Source organism: Apus apus, chromosome 20, assembly GCF_020740795.1.
Source record: "Apus apus isolate bApuApu2 chromosome 20, bApuApu2.pri.cur, whole genome shotgun sequence".
In the NCBI taxonomy this organism is placed as follows: Eukaryota; Metazoa; Chordata; class Aves; order Apodiformes; family Apodidae; genus Apus; species Apus apus.
This window is the reverse complement of record NC_067301.1, coordinates 7,164,177-7,181,176: the sequence shown is the minus strand read 5'-3', so window position 1 is coordinate 7,181,176 and position 17,000 is coordinate 7,164,177. Positions and strand designations below refer to the sequence as shown.

The 17,000-nt window shown below is 49.4% G+C and overlaps 1 protein-coding gene across 15 annotated transcripts in view; it reads right to left on the bottom strand.

The window, feature by feature from the left end:
• The window catches only part of EIF4G3 (eukaryotic translation initiation factor 4 gamma 3), a 152,682-nt gene that overhangs the window by 19,394 nt on the left and 116,288 nt on the right, over nucleotides 1–17,000 (bottom strand). For 9 of the 15 annotated variants that reach the window (XM_051637339.1, XM_051637340.1, XM_051637342.1 and 6 more), the window contains 9 exons: nucleotides 16,258–16,383; nucleotides 15,038–15,148; nucleotides 9,986–10,156; nucleotides 8,847–9,044; nucleotides 7,562–7,708; nucleotides 6,811–7,047; nucleotides 4,429–4,533; nucleotides 1,722–1,854; nucleotides 301–395 (listed from right to left, as the gene is read on the bottom strand). In XM_051637339.1, the coding sequence (XP_051493299.1) occupies nucleotides 301–395; nucleotides 1,722–1,854; nucleotides 4,429–4,533; nucleotides 6,811–7,047; nucleotides 7,562–7,708; nucleotides 8,847–9,044; nucleotides 9,986–10,156; nucleotides 15,038–15,148; nucleotides 16,258–16,383 (1,323 nt within the window). Of the gene's footprint in view, nucleotides 1–300; nucleotides 396–1,721; nucleotides 1,855–4,428; nucleotides 4,534–6,810; nucleotides 7,048–7,561; nucleotides 7,709–8,846; nucleotides 9,045–9,985; nucleotides 10,157–14,756; nucleotides 14,871–15,037; nucleotides 15,149–16,257; nucleotides 16,384–17,000 lie in introns of those variants that run through there. The other 6 variants (XM_051637345.1, XM_051637351.1, XM_051637353.1 and 3 more) reach the window with 2 other exon arrangements.

Sequence of the window (17,000 nt, the reverse complement as noted above, 5' to 3'; positions counted from 1 at the left end):
CACAGAGGGTGCACATCTTCCAACTAAGAGAACTTCCAGGTCCCTAAAAGGACACTATACACCTAATAAAAGCACATCCTCCTTTCCCTTAGAATAAGCAAAACAGGAACATTCAGAAGGCAACAGAGTCTTCCTTTGTGCTTCATTTACACACAGTACTGGCTCTGGAGATTTAAAACAACCCAAAAAAGCAGGTTCTGACCTGTAAACACCATCATGATTTTTCCTAGAGAGACAGAAACAGTGAGGTAAGACCTTGGCATTTTTCTTGCTCTGTGTGAGTCGTGTGCTGGCACCTACCTTGGTGATTTTAAGGAACTTGGTGGGGTCCAGCACTCTGCTGTTCTTTGCCCCCTGCACAGTATTCCAACCACCTTCATCCACCCGCTGGACACCTGCCAGAGGACAAACACAACCACCCTTAGCTCCTCCTAAGAACCTGGGGATCATCTCCAAGTTCAACAGGAGGAGGAAAAGCAAATGGCACAGTTCTGCTCAGCCTCAGCACAATTCTATGCAGAAATCCCACCTCTCAGAGGGCTTCTTCAGACTAAGATGACATGACTAGGGGGAGATTTAGGTTGGACATGAGGAGGAAATTCTTCAGTGTGAGGGTGGTGAGACCCTGGAACAGGCTGCCCAGAGAAGCTGTGGCTGCCCCATCCCTGGCAGTGTTGAAGGGCAGGTTGGATGGGGCTTGGAGCAGCCTGGGCTGGTGGGAGGTGTCCCTGCCCATACAGGGGGTTGGAAGTAGGTGATCTTTAAGGTTCCTCCAACCCCAGCCCTTCCATGACTCTCTGGGTCTATAACTAGCTTGCTTGACTGATATTATAAAACAGCTTTGACATTTTCCAGGGCTTTTTTTGGCTGGGATTCTCCCAGGTTTAGGGATGAGTTCTCAGTGTGTGAAGGGATCTGGACCCAGCTGTGCACACAGCAGGGTCACAAGCTCACAGAAGGAGCAGACATGTCTTTCCTAACCTGAAGCTGCTCTTGTTGCCCAGACCTCAGCAGCACCAGGCTAGTCCAGACCCAGAACCCCTCAGGCAGTCCCCAGCTCCTGACCTCCTCCTGAGGTCAATTTTAGGATAATTAAAACGAAGTCCATGTGTATGTTCCTTAGGCCCTGTTTTCATAGCTCTTCCATTTCACAATCCTTAGTATGAAAGAATCCCAATGAGCACTTTATTCTTGCCCACCCCCAAGTCTTCACTTTCCCAGTCACTCCAAATCCATCTCCAGGTGCTGCCAGCTTCAAGGGCTGGTAATAATTTAAATTCATGCCAAGACTCTTTCTCTTGCCCAGTGAACACCTCACAACTTTAACAGCTGATGTGGTTACTCTCAAAATTAGATGCTATTCTCCTGAAATTGGGTTCTGCTGTAGGTAAGAATGGGTGGCAAATCTGACTCCTGCACAGAAACTTGCTCCAACAGCTCCCTGGCAGCCTGTCACACCATCAGGTATGGTTTGCACGAATGTGAAACTTAAGAAGCTATTGGCCTTGTTTACTGTTACCCAAGGGATTTGCCCCCAAAATGCCACACAGCCAATCCATGGCATGTCTGTTCCTTCTCCAGCCCCAGCCATAACCAGGCCCCAATTCCCTTTACACTAATGGAAAAAAAACCTGATTTTTTTTTCCTGCACATGGGATTCCCTCTATGGCCACTGGCTGTGAAATGAATAAAAGGAGCAGCCAACTCGGCTTTTACTTTACCTGGTCTCCTCTTCTCTTTGGTCATGAGTTGTTGGACCTTTCTCTGTTCTTCCTGCTCTTCAATCTTGGCTTCTTTATGGATCTGCTCGATGGTTTTCGGGCCCTGGTCTGCTCTCCGTGACACCCAGTTGCACTAGGAAAGCAGCAAGCACATGCTCAGAGATGCTTCCAGAGAGCACCCTGAATGTAGGACACAAATCCACCAATGAGGCCTAATCCTCCCACCACTGTCACCTGTTGGTGGGGCTGCCCCCTGGGGACTGAGGAAGATTTTGTGGTGCTAGGGGATGTTGCTGACATGGTTATTCCAGCACCACAGGTCAAAACGACATACACTGGTGTTTAGACTCTGGAATGTTGGAGCTGTTGGAGTGGGTTCAGAGGAGGCCACAAAGATGCTCCAAGGGCTGGAGCAGCTCTGCTCTGGAGACAGGCTGGGAGAGTTGGGGGGTTCAGCCTGGAGAAGAGAAGGCTCCAGGGAGACCTTAGAGCAGCTTCCAGTGCCTGAAGGGGCTCCAGGAACGCTGGGGAGGGGCTTGGGACAAGGGCAGGGAGGGATGGGATGAGGGGGAATGGATTAAAACTGGAAGAGGGGAGATTGAGGTTGGACATAAGGAGGAAATTCTTGAGTGTGAGGGTGTTGAGATGCTGGCCCAGGTTGTCCAGGGAAGCTGTGGCTGCCCCATCCCTGGCAGTGTTGAAGGGCAGGTTGGATGGGGCTTGGAGCAACCTGGTCTGGTGGGAGGTGTCCCTGCCCATGCAGGGGGTTGGATCTGGATGATCTTTAAGGTCCTTTCCAACCCAAATCAGTCTGGAATTCTATGATTATAACATGCTTTGTTGGAGAGAGGAGGCTGCAGTGAAGACCTCACTTTGCAGAGGCATGACTGACTTCAAGAGGTTTTAACCCCATAGCATCCTGCACATTCCCAGCTTTCCAATCTGTCTAGGTTCAGAGGAGCAAGATGGACTAGAGGGAAGTTGCTGTCACTCTCTATTACTGACAGTGCTTGTTGGAGCCCATCCTCCAAAGCTGAGGAAAAATAATGAGACCCTGAAAATAAAGAGGCAAGAAGTGACTCCATTTCATCTAGAGATGGTGCTTTGCCACTCCAGGGATGGGGATGGCTGACAGGAATCCTGCAGAGAGAGGTGGAGCTGTGTCTCCACAGAATATTTCCATGCTTGATGTGTCTATTCAACCATACTGCACAGATCCAGCTCTCACCAGAATGACCAGTCTGGCTTTTCATCTTGCTACAACTTCACTGCAACTTTTGAGGCCATTATCTTTGTAACTTGCAGTCAAAATGGTGCCTTCAGCCTCCACAAAACCCCAAACCACCTCCCAGACAGCAAGGGGGAGTAAAACCCTCTCAGGCCTTCAGTCCAGTGCTGTCCCATGGCTGAAGCTGTGCTGCTCTCAGCACCAACATGGGTGAAATCACAGATGCTGGGGAAGGTCTGTGCAACATGTTCACCTGCAGGGTGTCGAGACACCCCTCCACTGCACTGACTTCAAAACTCTTAATCACAGCCTGGGCAGGTCTCTCTCTGCACCATGTCTGCTCTTGTCTACACCAGGTTATTCGTTTCTGGAGCTCAGTATGGACCCACCAACACCACAGACTCCAGTCACTGCTGTCTGCACAGTATGGCCAGTGAGCAGATGCCTCGTTGTGCTGGCAATGCAGGCTGATCCAGGACCATCTTTCCATGAAATCCACACTGCTGTGGAAGAGGAGCCCTCACAGGTTTTCCAGCCACACTAACCAGTCCCCTCACTGGTGGGGGTACACATCTCAGAGCACTCTGGTCCCAGCAGCACCAGTGAGTGCTGCAGGAAACAGTTACACCCAGAGTGCATGGAAATGAGGACAGCAAAGCAGCATGGCTGTCATGGAGAAGCACAGGGAATTTCTGTGGGCAAAAACACCCCAAACCTCTCCTGTGAGGAGAGCTCAGGCCTCTCTGCTGCCACGGGACTGGACCAGCAGCCTGAGAAAGCTGCTGTGGGAATGTGTCCAACGTTAACCAAACCACCTGATGCAAGAGTTCAATGCCTGCCCACCATGGCCTTTGTAAGGCAAAAATGGAGAGAGTCCTTGTCTTGAAACACCCACACTTTGAAGATAAAGGGTGCAGATCTCACCCTAACATCCCACTTCTGATGTAAATTCCTGCTCTTGCATGGGAGCTCCTCCAGCCTGGACATGAGTGAGTCCAGAGAAGGGCAAGGGAGCAGGGGAAGGGGCTGGAGCACAAGCCTGAGCAGGAGCAGCTGAGGGAGCTGGGGGTGTCCAGCCTGGAGACCAGGAGGTGAGGGGAGACCTGCTGGCTCTGCAGCTGCCTGAGAGGAGGTTGGAGCCAGGGGGGGTCGGGCTCTGCTCCCCAGGAACAAGGGATGGGACAAGAGGAAACGGCCTCAAGTTGTGCCTGGGGAGGTTCAGGTTTGATCTTGGAAACAATTTCTTCCTGGAATTGGTTGTCAGGCCCTGGCCCAGGCTGCCCAGGGCAGGGGTGGAGTCCCCATCCCTGGAGGGGTTTCCAAGCTGTGTAGATGTGGTGCTGAGGGACATGGTTAGTGGTGGCCTTGGCAGGGCTGGGGTAACAGTTGGACTTGATCTAAAGGTTGTTTCCAACCAAAATGATTCTGTGATTCTATGATAGGGAACATGCTCTTTTAGTTACTTAAGTTTGTACCTACCAGCCTTAGGTCTATTACATCCTGAAGCATGAACCGAATCCTTGAAGATGTTTTCCTCTCTTTCACTATCTTCTCCATCTGATTAAAATACTGGTCCATGCGAGGCTACACAAGAGAAACAGCAGCAGCAATGTGAGTTGGCAGAAAATGAGACTATTCCCTCAGGTGGGGAGTCAGTGGGTTCTGCATTACAGCATTTCTGTGCCAGAAACACATCTGGGGGCCTCTCAGAGAAGGGTCTCACACACTCCCCCCAGGGTGAGTTTGAGTGTGCTCAGTGCAGGGTGTGCAAGAAGGAGGGTGTGCAGGAAGGAGGCACAAGTCTGTTGGCACCTCCTGAACTTAGCACAGGCTTGCTCTGCATTTTCAATCACTCAAATAACCTCCACCCTCTGCACGTAGGTAACAAACTTGTCACTCATTTAAAAAACCAAAATACATCTATGTGGTTGTTCTCATGGCACAGTGAAGCTGATCTACTGCCACCTAAATAGAAGTCCTGCCCTACCTCTGAGCTCCTTTTCCTATCAGCCTGTGGGCTCATCTCGGGCCAAGAAAAACTGGCTCAGGAAACTGAAGAGGCATCAAACTAACCCTGAACACATCGTTTTGGTGCTTCACCTCCCAGAACTGTCTCAGCCAGGTCAGGCAAGAGAAACAGCAGCAGAAGTGCCACTTCTGTCAGCAAGGAACCATTTAATGGGCTTAGCTGTAGGATGAAATCCCACCAGCTCCTTTTCATCCCAAGAGTCATGATGTGATGGAATCCAAATCAGTTTGCACTAAGACATGAAATGGTATCAGGAGAGAAGCCTTCCTTAGGTCGCGATTTGATTCACCAGGTTCCAAAAAGCCTTTTGCTCCAAAAAGACTTGTGTTTTTAAACAAAACAAAAAAAGTTTGAGGACAGTTTTCTAAAATGGTGCCCACTCCCTTCACTAAAAACTAGTTAAACCCTTAACCAAACAAGAGAAACCCTATGAAAATGTGGTTCTGGCCTTGCCCTGGAAAGTTTCAGCTCTGAGAGCAAATGTTTCCAAAGTGAGGAACGATGGGGAAAATATTTGAAATGGACTTTGTCCAGAAGCTTGAATTGTAACTCTCACTAACACTTCAGCTTCAATAAAAATGTGTCATGTCTATCCCATTAATAGAAAATAAAGGATTTTCACTCCATCTTGATAGAAATAACAAATCCCAAGGACAGGACAGGGGCAGCTTCTCCCAAGGGGTGCCATGACATCTGCAAGCTGCTCCTTGCTGCCTGCTACACAGTGCCATGGCTTGAGGTTGCAGAATCAGCCAGTGCACCAAAACATTGGCTTTTGCAGTGTCCCCATGCTCACAGAGACCAGAAGAGCATCCAGAACCCATCCAGTATGACCTCAGCTGCTGCTTACAAGTCAGACCCTGTTTTCTTCCAAAAGCTTGTGGAGAAATTTAGTCCCCACTTCTGGTCCTTCCAAACCTGCCCCAGTAAGACATGGGCTGTTGTGTCAACAGCCATGGGGACCCACCCTGGGGCACTGGTGGTAAAACACACTATTTTGGTCAATGCTCCACAAAGAGTCTGGAAAACTTGTTTCTCCATCAGAATCAGGATTGATCTGCTGTGATCCCTGCAATCCAGCAAACTGGAAGGGAACTCCCTTCCCTGAGCAGCTGGAAACCATTAAGCTCAGTTTGTTTCCAGAGCAGAGTCCCACTAATTGCTGGCAAAACCCTTGAGTGCTTTTTCATCCCCAGCCTGGTTTTTGCAGCAGCAGCAGGAGATTGTCTTTGCCAGGAGCAGCTCAGTGAGTGTGTAATGCTCCAGGCTGGATATACATTTGTTGGGAAGAGGGCAGGAGGATGCTCGAGCACTGCAGCTTTAAAACAGCTGCTTCATTCCAGCAGAGCTGGAGACAACAATGACACCAAATCAATGAACCCACCAAGGTTCTTGTGGGGGTTTAGGCCAGTTAGTGAGGGGTTTTTTCAGATTGAACCTAAACGACACATTAAGTGGTAGATTTGGTAGGTTATATAAAGCCCTTCAGTGGTAAAGAAACAACTCTAGATAAGAATGTTTTGGAAACGACCAGATAAGAGGTACATTCATTTGAAAAAAGTAAATATTGAGCATTTCTAGACTGTGTTTTTGGACGTAATATTTGGGAACAACCAACAACTGGAGAAACACCTTTGAAAACAACACAGAATCTACAAGGGAGCCAGGCCAGGTCATGATGAAACATCCACAGAAGAGGAGATGATTTCCTCAGGCTATACAGGAATTCCAGAAGGAAAAAAAACACATCCTCAAATAAAAACACCCCACACCCATTTTTCCATCCCTGCCCAGAAAACCTCAGCTCTCCCCCCCCTCAAGTCCTGCCCTACCTTTGCTTTCTCAAAGTCCAGGTCCTTGCCAATGGTAGTCAGCAGGCGGCAAAGGCACTCGAGGGACTCCTCGTCGTGGTTTTTCAGCAGCTTCACCACACAGTCATGCATGATGGCTTCTGTCAGCATCTTCAGCTTGAAAAGCTCACCAATGAATTTGATATTCCCAATGGATCTCCGCCGGGCTTTGTCCTTGGCCTCTTCCAGCTCATCATGGAGCCGCGTCTTCTCCTCCGGCTGTATAAGAGAGAAACAGCTCTAAATAAAACATGTTCACAGAGCACAAAACTCTTCAAAAGATCAAGTTGGTAGTTCCCGTTGTCCCTGTTTACCCTTTTTCTCCTAAAAAACAAAAAAAGCTGGTACAACCTGCTAATCAAAGCAAACATTGTTTATTATACTTGGCCACAGCGACAGAATGAAACTCTCAACTCAAAAATTCCCCCCAAATCACAGAATCACAGAAGATTAGGGGTCGGAAGGGACCTTGAAGGATCATCTGGTCCAACCCCCTTGCTAGAGCAGGGTCACCTAGAGCAGATCCCACAGGAACACGTCCAGGTGGGTTTGGAATGTCTCCAGAGGAGACTCCACAGCCTCCCTGGGCAGCCCGTCCCAGGGCTCTGTCACCCTCACAATAAACAAGTTTTTCCTTATGTTTACGTGGAACCTCCTAAAATTGACTGCCAGCTTCAAAAGAGATGGGTTTCAGAGGCAGCTCTGAGAGCTTATGAGGAAAAACACCACTTACAGTGGTAGCAGCTTCAAGTTCCTTCTGCTTCTTTTCAAAGACATCATCATCAGCCTTGTCCTTCTCAAACTCCTTCTGGCAGCGATTCAACAGCAACTTGCGGAAATTCACTGTGCTCCCAGGTTTGTCTGCCATGGGCACCTTCAGCTGCAGGAGAAGGGAGAGAAACATTAGCAGGAACATGGCTAAACTCTCCAGATGTCCTATAAACCACCTACTACATTTTACGGTGCCCTCCCTATTCAGCAGCCCCAGCCTGTGAGGCTGTGACATGATTTCCAGAGGAGTTTTACATTTCATACGTCAAGTCACACTCAAAACTTGGCTGACACCTTCTCCACCCAGAGACAGATCACATTTCCATTCACAGGATCCTTTAAAAAGACACAATGCTTAAAAACACTTTGTGTGCTGAAGACTGCAGAGCTGTGCTCCTTCATTGCATGGCATGAAGGATCAGGGGGAAACGGGGTGATTTTGTTCCAAATTCAGCATGTGAAAACTAGCTATCTGAAGCTTGGCTGGGCACCTTGGGCTCCCCTTGGAACTGGGAGAGAAATTGAATTTTCCAGGCAGAGCAAAGTGTTCTCAACTCCAACCACCACATGGCTCCAAGCAAAGCCCTCTGCCTGCAGGCATGGCCAATGGGTGTAGAAGAACAAATCCATCATGTAAATGACTTTTATTTATGCAGAGCATCAATTAAACATCTTTCCATAAGATAAGATACTAGTGATGGAAAACACTGGAGGGTTGGTGAGATCTCTTTCCCATTACTTCATACTGAATTACTTTCTCCATTGGAAGTGGGGGAGAGCTGAAAACAGCCCAGGGTTTCAGATGGTGGCCTTCCAGTACCTGAAGGGGCTACAGGAAAGCTGGGGAGGGACTTTGGGCTTGTAGTGAGAGGACAAAGGGTGATGGATTAAAATTGGAAGAGGGGAGATTTAGGTTGGACATGAGGAGGAAATTCTTTGCTGTGAGGGTGGTGAGACCCTGGCCCAGGCTGCCCAGGGAAGCTGTGGCTGCCCCATCCCTGCAAGTGTCGAAGGGCAGGTTGGATGGGGCTTGGAGCAGCCTGGGCTGGTGGGAGGTGTCCCTGCCCATGCAGGGGGTTGGAACTGGATGATCTTCATGGTCCCTTCCAACCCAAACCAGTTTGGGATTCAGAAAGTAAGACTTTGCTCTTGCCAAGCTTATGTTACTGCCCATCAGTTTGTGGGGATAAGGTGCAGAACATCCACCTGTGCAGAGGAATTTCCCACTTGACCTCGGTGGCTCTTACCGTCACAAGACACCTGCACATGTTGGCATAGGCCACTGAGAAGCTGGGCTCATCGATGGCCTTCTCGAAGACCAGGTCAATGACTCCTTTCAGCCTCTCTTCTGTATCCACTGTCAGGTCTGTCACTTGCTTCATGAGCTGATTGAACATCTGGGGGGTCAGCTTGTTCAAGATGCTTCGGACCTTGCGGAACAGCTCCTGAATGACAGAGACATGAAGCTGAGGCACAAAGCAAACAGGTGGCTCTTGGAAATGACCTGGGATGCAGGTCAACAGAGAAGATGTCCATAGGAACTTACAGGAAGCTGAGTTACACACAGACATCTCTGTGCACGGTCCAGCTCTAGTCCTAACTCAGCTACCAAAGACCTGCAGGGCAGGATTTCTGGAAACACCCACGTGCTGTCTTCAAGCATGACAGAGGCACAAAGCCCTTGCTGACACCCAGCTGAAATATTCCTCTTGACATCAATTTAGCCATGAGATTTAAGTTAACAAGGAGTGGCCTCCTTCTCCCCAGACCAGAGGTCACCAACTTCTAGATTTACTTTAAGGCACTTTATTTTTCCTATCCAGCACAACGAGATCAACAACGCTGCCATCAGCCCCAGGAACATAATTCCAGTGTCCTTCAAAACTATCCCAACTTATCCTACAAATTCCAAATTTGACCACCAGGCAAACACCTCCACCCAGAGTGGCTGCCCCGTGGAGGAGAGGAGGGGGAAGAGAACATAGAGAAACCTTCATAGGTGGCACCACTGGGCTGGGCAGGACAAACTGACAGAGGTTTGCTGAGGCTCAGGGCACAAATGTCATCTAAAAGGGGATGAAAAGCAAGTTCTGTGCTGGCAGCTTGAGGTTGTTTGCTTTAGAATGGTGACAGATGTTCTAGTAAAACAATCCTGGAAGAGAGGTAGTAGGTTGTCTGGTGTTCCCTGTTTAGACTCACTATATACAGGATTGCCATTTAAACTCCAGGTCAGGAATAAACACATGGAAAAAAGAATCAAAGGAAGGGAAAGCTGTGATTCAAACTGGAGTTTGTTGCTCTTTTTCACTGTCTTACACAACAGCAAATTCCCACCCTCCCCCTGTTACCAGCTGCTGTGCTCAGAAGCCCCTGCTGATGCTCTCACCTGGGTTTTGACGTTTTCTGGGTCCTCTGTTTGGTTTTCCCTCTTCAGACTTGGCTTCCAGGCGTTCTCTGCCTTCTTCAGGTGAACATCCTCCTTCACACAGACAGTGATGATCTTCCTGGGCTCTCTCCTCTGGCCTGGCTGAGATCTCCTCGGTCCAACATTCAACAACTACGACAAAAACATTTCTTGTTATATCCCCTTTTAAACTTGGATCTTTGATAAAACCCTCCGGGGCACAAGCCAACACCCGCTGATGGCAACAGGAACAAGCAGCAACTCCTCCTAGGACTTTGAGGACTCCCTCCGATCCAACACACCAGGTCCAGGTTGGTCAGAGGGAATATGAGACACACCAAACACATTTTGGGCAGCTTTTCCCAAAACACACACGGGACGACCACTGCCTACACACCCCAGCGATGCTCCAGATGCTGCCCAAGTGCTGCAGAACTCAACTCAACTGACCAAAAACTCCTGCAAGCCAGGAACTGCATCACTGAGACATGGTGGCAAAGGTGGATTTCAGGATTAAGTCAGTCTTTACATGTGTACTTTCAACGTGCCATCCCAAGGGATGAGATAAGGATCAATTAGCAGTTCTGCCAAAATGGAGGTTTTACTGGAAATTGCTTCCAGCAGAGCCATTTGGAGACAGGAATTCTATAAAACACAGTGAATGGAGCATCAAGTGCTGCTCCCCCATTGTGGAAGCACAGATCCTAACAGATGTGGGTCAAACTCTCTGTAGTTTGACAGAAGAAAGGGAAGCCCAGCACATTGTTTGGAACAGTATCAAGAGCTTCTGTGCAATCCTGTACAACATGATGCTCCTCCTGGTCAAGTCAGGTATTAAAACTGCCAAGACTGGGGAGTTTAAAATTGGTTCTAGAAGCAGGAGGGCACGAGACGCCCCCAAACACCCTCTTTATCATCTGAGAGCTTGTTGATTACAGACTAAAGGTGTCAGGTGTTGTTGGGAGGTTATTCCTCCCCTGGACTCTTTCATATTTCTGAAGTCATTATTAGAAATGTCCAACCTCAAAATACAAATTAGTGCAGCAACTAAACTTCATTACCAAACCCTGCTACTTTGCACAAAGGTGATTAATCTCCTCACTGGGCAGTAGGCAACCTCCACCTGCAAGGTGGGCCATGGGAAATGTTTTTTTTATTCAAGAGAGGGATGCAGTGAGCACCAGAGAGGCAAACCAACCGTTATTCCAACACCTTCACCAAGTACATGGGAAGAAGCTCTTGGCTGGTGCCTCTCCTGTCATACATCAGCCCCAAACCCACCTTTGCACAATTAAAAAAAGAGAACCCTCCTTAAAGGCAGGAGTTGTGTCTGTGATGTGAACCACTTGGCTTTGATGATGTAAATATGTGTCAAGGATGAAGGCAAACACATCATCACCCACTGCTGGAGTTCTTGTCTGGGCTTTGTTCTGTGATAACAGCAATGGAATAAGATGTTGTCAAAAGACCAAGACCTCGTGCTGTGCTCTCTGCAGGCTGAGGTGACGTGTGTAAGAGGGCTGCATGGTGCAGGGTGTTCATGTCCTGTTCCACCACCTCTGAAGACCTGTGTTCAGACCCTGCTGGCACATCAGACACAACCCACCAGGCTCCTGCAGACCTTGTCGGGCGCATGCCGGGACTGGAAAGCAACGGCCAAGCCAATTGCTCCCAGGAAACCAACAGAACAGGGGGAATGGGGAGCCCTGATGGTGCTTTTGTGTGTCAGACACTGTCCTGGAACAGCTGCCAGCTCCTCCCCACAACCCCTCTCTGCTCCAACCCAGAGACTGTGATCGACACACCAGTACGACGCAGCAACGTCTGCTTTGCAGCCCTGCCTCGAGACACCAGCCCTGCCTCGAGACACCAGCCCTGCCTTATGCAATTTCAAGCAGTTTTGCTGCCCAGGTTCTAACCACGCTGCAATCGTACAGCTGTGGAGAGAAACTTCCCTCCAGCTGAAAAACCAGACAACAAAGCAACACAAAACTAACCAGTTTCAGCCACGCATGTTAGACCTCACCACACACCTCCCTGCCCACAACCCTTGGCAACTAGAGTCAGCGTGACCTGAGAATCACAGAACCATGGAATGGTTTGGGTTGGAAGGGACCTTAAAGATCATCCAGTCACATCCCCCTGCATGGGCAGGGACACCTCCCACCAGCCCAGGCTGCTCCAAGCCCCATCCAACCTGCCCTTCAACACTGCCAGGGATGGGGCAGCCACAGCTTCCCTGGGCAACCTGGGCCAGGGTCTCACCACCCTCACAGCCAAGAATTTCTTCCTAAAGTCCAACCTAAATTTCCCTCTTTCAGCTTGAAACTATTCCCTCTCATCCCATCCCTCCCTGCCCTTGTCCCAAGCCCCTCCCCAGCTTTCCTGGAGCCCCTTCAGGCACTGGAAGGTGCTCTAAGGTCTCCCTGGAGCCTTCTTTTCTCCAGGCTGAACACCCCAACTCTCCCAGCCTGTCTCCAGAGCAGAGCTGCTCCAGCTCTTGGATCATCTTTGTGGCCTCCTCTGAACCCACTCCAACAGCTCCATGTCCTTCTTGTGTTGGGGGCTCCAGACCTGTACACAGTGCTCCAGGTGGGGTCTCAGCAGAGGGGAGGGGACAATCCCTGGCCCTGCTGGTCACACTGCTGGTCACAAAGCCCAGGACACGGTTGGTTTCTGAGCTCCAGCGCACGGTACCAGCTCCTGTTGAACTTCTTGTCACCCAACACCCCCAAAGTCCTTCTCCTCAGAGCTCTTATTGATGCAAATTAAAACATTTGGGCTTATTTCCCCCAGGAACAGGGGCAAAGCAGACAAGAGGTGACCTGTGACACCCCACCTCTCCTGCACAGAGGCAGCTCTGCAGGACCTTCCAACCACAGCCAGGCTGGGATGCACCAGGACGCTTGGGGCTCCCACGGGGACGGGTCCAGGCAACACCCATTGTATTTTACTTTAAGATCTAAAGATTTTTAACACTTTAAGACTGTATTTTCTTTTAAATATCTGCAAATACACTTGGTTCAAACTCTTTGATTTGGTTTTAAAGCAGAGAACAGAACCCTCCTTTGAACGCCTAATAAAATAACACTCAAATTTAACTTTTAACAGAAAAAATCTGGGGGTTTTTTGGTTCCAGATTTACAAAGTGGGAAGTTAAAGAGGCGTTTGAGCTCAGCCAGGCCCCCTCTTTGTAACCCAGTCCAAAGAAAGAAGAAAAGCTCTGCAGCTCCTGCAATTACAGCACTACAACCTGCACTGAAACACTGTTTTCCACCAAGTGTACAGAGAAGTGCTGAGCAGATGTTACTGCATCAACCTGAATTACCTGTTGTCTGGATGAAGAGAGGAGAAAACAAGCAAAGCAGAAGGAAACAGGGACAAGACTCCTGCTAGGAGCCAAAGCACCACAACACAACCTGGGGCTCTCCTTCCCAGTCTGCTCTTGGGACAGGGGTCATGGTCATGCTTTAAAAATCACCTGAGGAACTAAAGAGCTGCTTCTCCCTCAAACAACAGGCTTCAAATGCAGAAGGTGAAACTGAGCTTAGATGCCAGGAGTGACTCTGCCTTCAAGGAAGCACAAGCCAGAGAGAGGCAGGGGTTGGAAGGGACCTCTGGAGATCATCCAGTCCAACCCCTTGCCAGAGCAGGATCCCCTAGAGCAGATCCCACAGGAACATCCAGCTGGGTTTGGAATGTCTCCAGGGATGGAGACTCCACAGCCTCCCTGGGCAGCCTGTCCCAGGGCTCTGTCACCCTCACAGTCAAGAAGTTCTTCCTTATGTTTAACTTGACCCTCCTGTGCTCCAGTTTGTGCCCATTGCCCCTTGTCCTGTCCCTGGACACCCCTGAGAAGAGTCTGGCCCCATCCTCCTGACACCCCCTGGAGATATTGATCAGCACTGATCAGATCCCCCCTCAGGCTCCTCCTCTCCAGCTGAGCAGCCCCAGCTCTCCCAGCCTTTCCTCACAGGCAGATGCTCCAGTCCCCTCAGCATCTCAGTGCCCTGTGCTGGACTCTCTGCAGCAGCTCCTTGTCCTTCTTGAACTGGGGAGCCCAGAACTGCACACAGTGCTCCAGGTGAGGCCTCACCAATCAAAGTGACTCCAGTTTCCATCACCTCTCAGGAAGGATAAAGGCAGGTCTGCAGCTATGGACCAGTCCTGTCCAACCCTAACTCCCTGTGTTCGCACGTCGTTACCCACTGCACTCCTCTAACTTCTTGTCTACACCAAAACCCCTCCACCAGCTGCACCCAGCTCCTGTGTATTTCCACCCCTGGTGACGCCTGACGTGACATTTGTTAGTTCTAAGAACACTCGTACAAGACGTTGAAGCAAAAAAAAAAAAAGAAGGAAATCAAGACAAAAGCCAAGGAAGCAAAACAAAAGCTTCTCGATGTGCCGGAAGCCTGTTAGCGCCGAGCTGCTGGCGTTACTGGGAGGGCAAGGAAGAGGCAGTGGGGTTTGATGGTTCATGGGCATGGCCTGTGCAGAGGTGGAATGACCGAGTGGACGCAGCGCACACGCAGGTTCGTTTGCCATGCTTAACGAGAAGATAACGACTGGTTTTTGCTTGGGGCTGAGAACCCTCTCATCCTGTCAGCTCTGAGGCCAGCTCAATAAACAACATCACCTCCCGACCCTCCTGAAGGAAAACCCAAAGCAAGGCTCTGCTCTGGACAGGCGCAAATGTAAGATGTATGTTATGTGCTGAATGCTCCAAATGAACGGGGTAAGCAGGACTTACCTTTTCTCCCCCTTTCCACAGGTCTGCAAAGTGCAGACCCCTCGCAGATCCCGCTCAGGCCAACGTCCCAGCATGCCCTCAGCTGGTGATGTCCCACCCACCACTGAAGACTGCCTAGAGGGGTACAATGCAAGTCTGGTTTCGTTTTTTTTAAACAAGGTTGCACCTTTTTGTAAAGTTTTCTGCCAGGCTTTCTTTATCAAACAGTGGGCGTTGGGGGAAAAAGACAACTCTACAAAAAGGTGCAAAGAGTGGGGGGGAAAGGGGGGGATTTGGCTTACCCCTGTTGGCAGGTTCCTCAATGGTGGGTGAGGCGAGACCAAGAGAGGGCATGCTGGGGAACCGCACCGAGCCAGGGAAGGCAATCCAGGGTTGCTCTGCACTTTACAGGCCTGTGGAAAGAGAAAGAGTGACAGGGACGTTACCAAGGTGCCGAGAGGCTGCGGACATTCAGCGCATGAGAGAAGGAGAGAAGGCGCCAGGGTACAACCTGCAAGTCCTAACCATGGCAAGCGATGTGGACCTCAAACTGCATCGAGGCTTTGGTGCTCCAAGAGAAACCACGACAACGAAGCTACTCCAAGACATGGACAAGCACCCCAGAGCTGAGGCACCGGCCACCAGACTGCTCTCAAACAAGAAATACCACATCAACTCAACATCGATGAGCTCTGAGCCTCCTGGAAATCCACACACTTGGAAGTCAAAGTTATTAAGTGAAGTCTTCTCAGACTGGTGATTTTGAAAGAGAAATTACGGCTGTTTCATTAGATGTATCTGTGTAGATACATCGGATGCACTGTGAGAGGCAGATGAAAAGTCCATGACTGTGCCCAACAGAGGCAGATCCATCCTCCAGCTGGAGCTGACTGGGCAGCACTGTGCTGGGGGGCACTCACACCCCAAGAACAAGGGGTGGCCAAGGCAAGAAGGGAAAACTCAAGAGAGAGATTTCAGAGTTTGGGCAAAGCCAGACACAGCGAGAAGAGGAGATGAAAGGAAAGCAGAAGAAAAGGCAGGAAAACCAAGAATGAAGTGGCTGAAGCAAAGCAACACATGGAAGCACAAGAGAAAGCTGGAACACAGAGCTGTGTAGATCCTTTTTATTGGGTTAGTAAAATCTCTTTGCTCTCCTGGCATGTCTTATAACCCAGAGTCCTACCAAGACACACACTGACCAGGTTGCTGCCCCAGAAGTGTGCGCTGGCACACGGGTGACCGCCAGGTCCTCAGCATGGAAACATCTTTCCACACCTCTTGCACAAGGAGAAGGACATCAAATCCATTTCACACCAATACACACCAGTTAAAAACATCCACAAGGTTTTTCTAATTTGCCTACATTTTGACAGTCAAGTAAAAAAAACAAACAACAAATCACCCTGCCATTCATCCTGACAAAACCAGAACCATCGGAGCATCGGAAGAGGCCCAAAAGTGTGAGGATGGACTCCATCGGTATTAAGGCCAGTTTTTAAATTAGCAAGTTGGGTAAACTCACACTTCCAGGTACGTTTCTTCCACCAGGGGTTTGCCTCCCAAAATCAGCAAAGGCTGGTGTGAAGTCTGGTCCTCGAGGCAGTATCCGAGGGTCCAGAGTTCTCAGGGGCAATTTCGGCTGATTGACCTGCATGGCGGAGCAGAACAAACAGGATCTGTTCAGCAGTGCTGCAGCTACCAAAGCTCGTGCAAATCTACAGACAACCCCTGCTAAACCCTACCAGTCATACTGAATGTCCAAATTAATGCTTTTAACAAACTGTGCAAGCTTTATGCATCCACACTTAGATTAAAATATGCCTTTAACATAAAATAAGTCTTTTGCAGGTGACTATCGAGGAAGGCGTTCAGAAACATTCCAAGGCTGAGTATGACCTATGGAGGATGGTGATAAGGGCCCTGTCTTCTGCAAACTGAATGTGATTGGCTTGCTTCAGGATCACAAAACTTCCCTCAAAAAAACGTCGTCTGTGTTAACTAGACAGAGAGCTGGGCAAGCAAAGGAAGCTCAACAGCAGAGAGAGCTGAGGAGCAACCACGAAAAACTAGTAGGTGGATGAACTCATTTTGGGAACAAAGCCGGTGTTTTACAACTTGTCTGGGTAGGGAATTCAGAATGGAAATGCTTCTGCACATGATCATCCCCTACATGCTGATCTCTTAAGAGCAAGTCTATGGTGGTTACATGAAAATCAATGAGCTGCAGCGTTCTAACCAGGAATGAGGTTTTGGTGACACCACTTA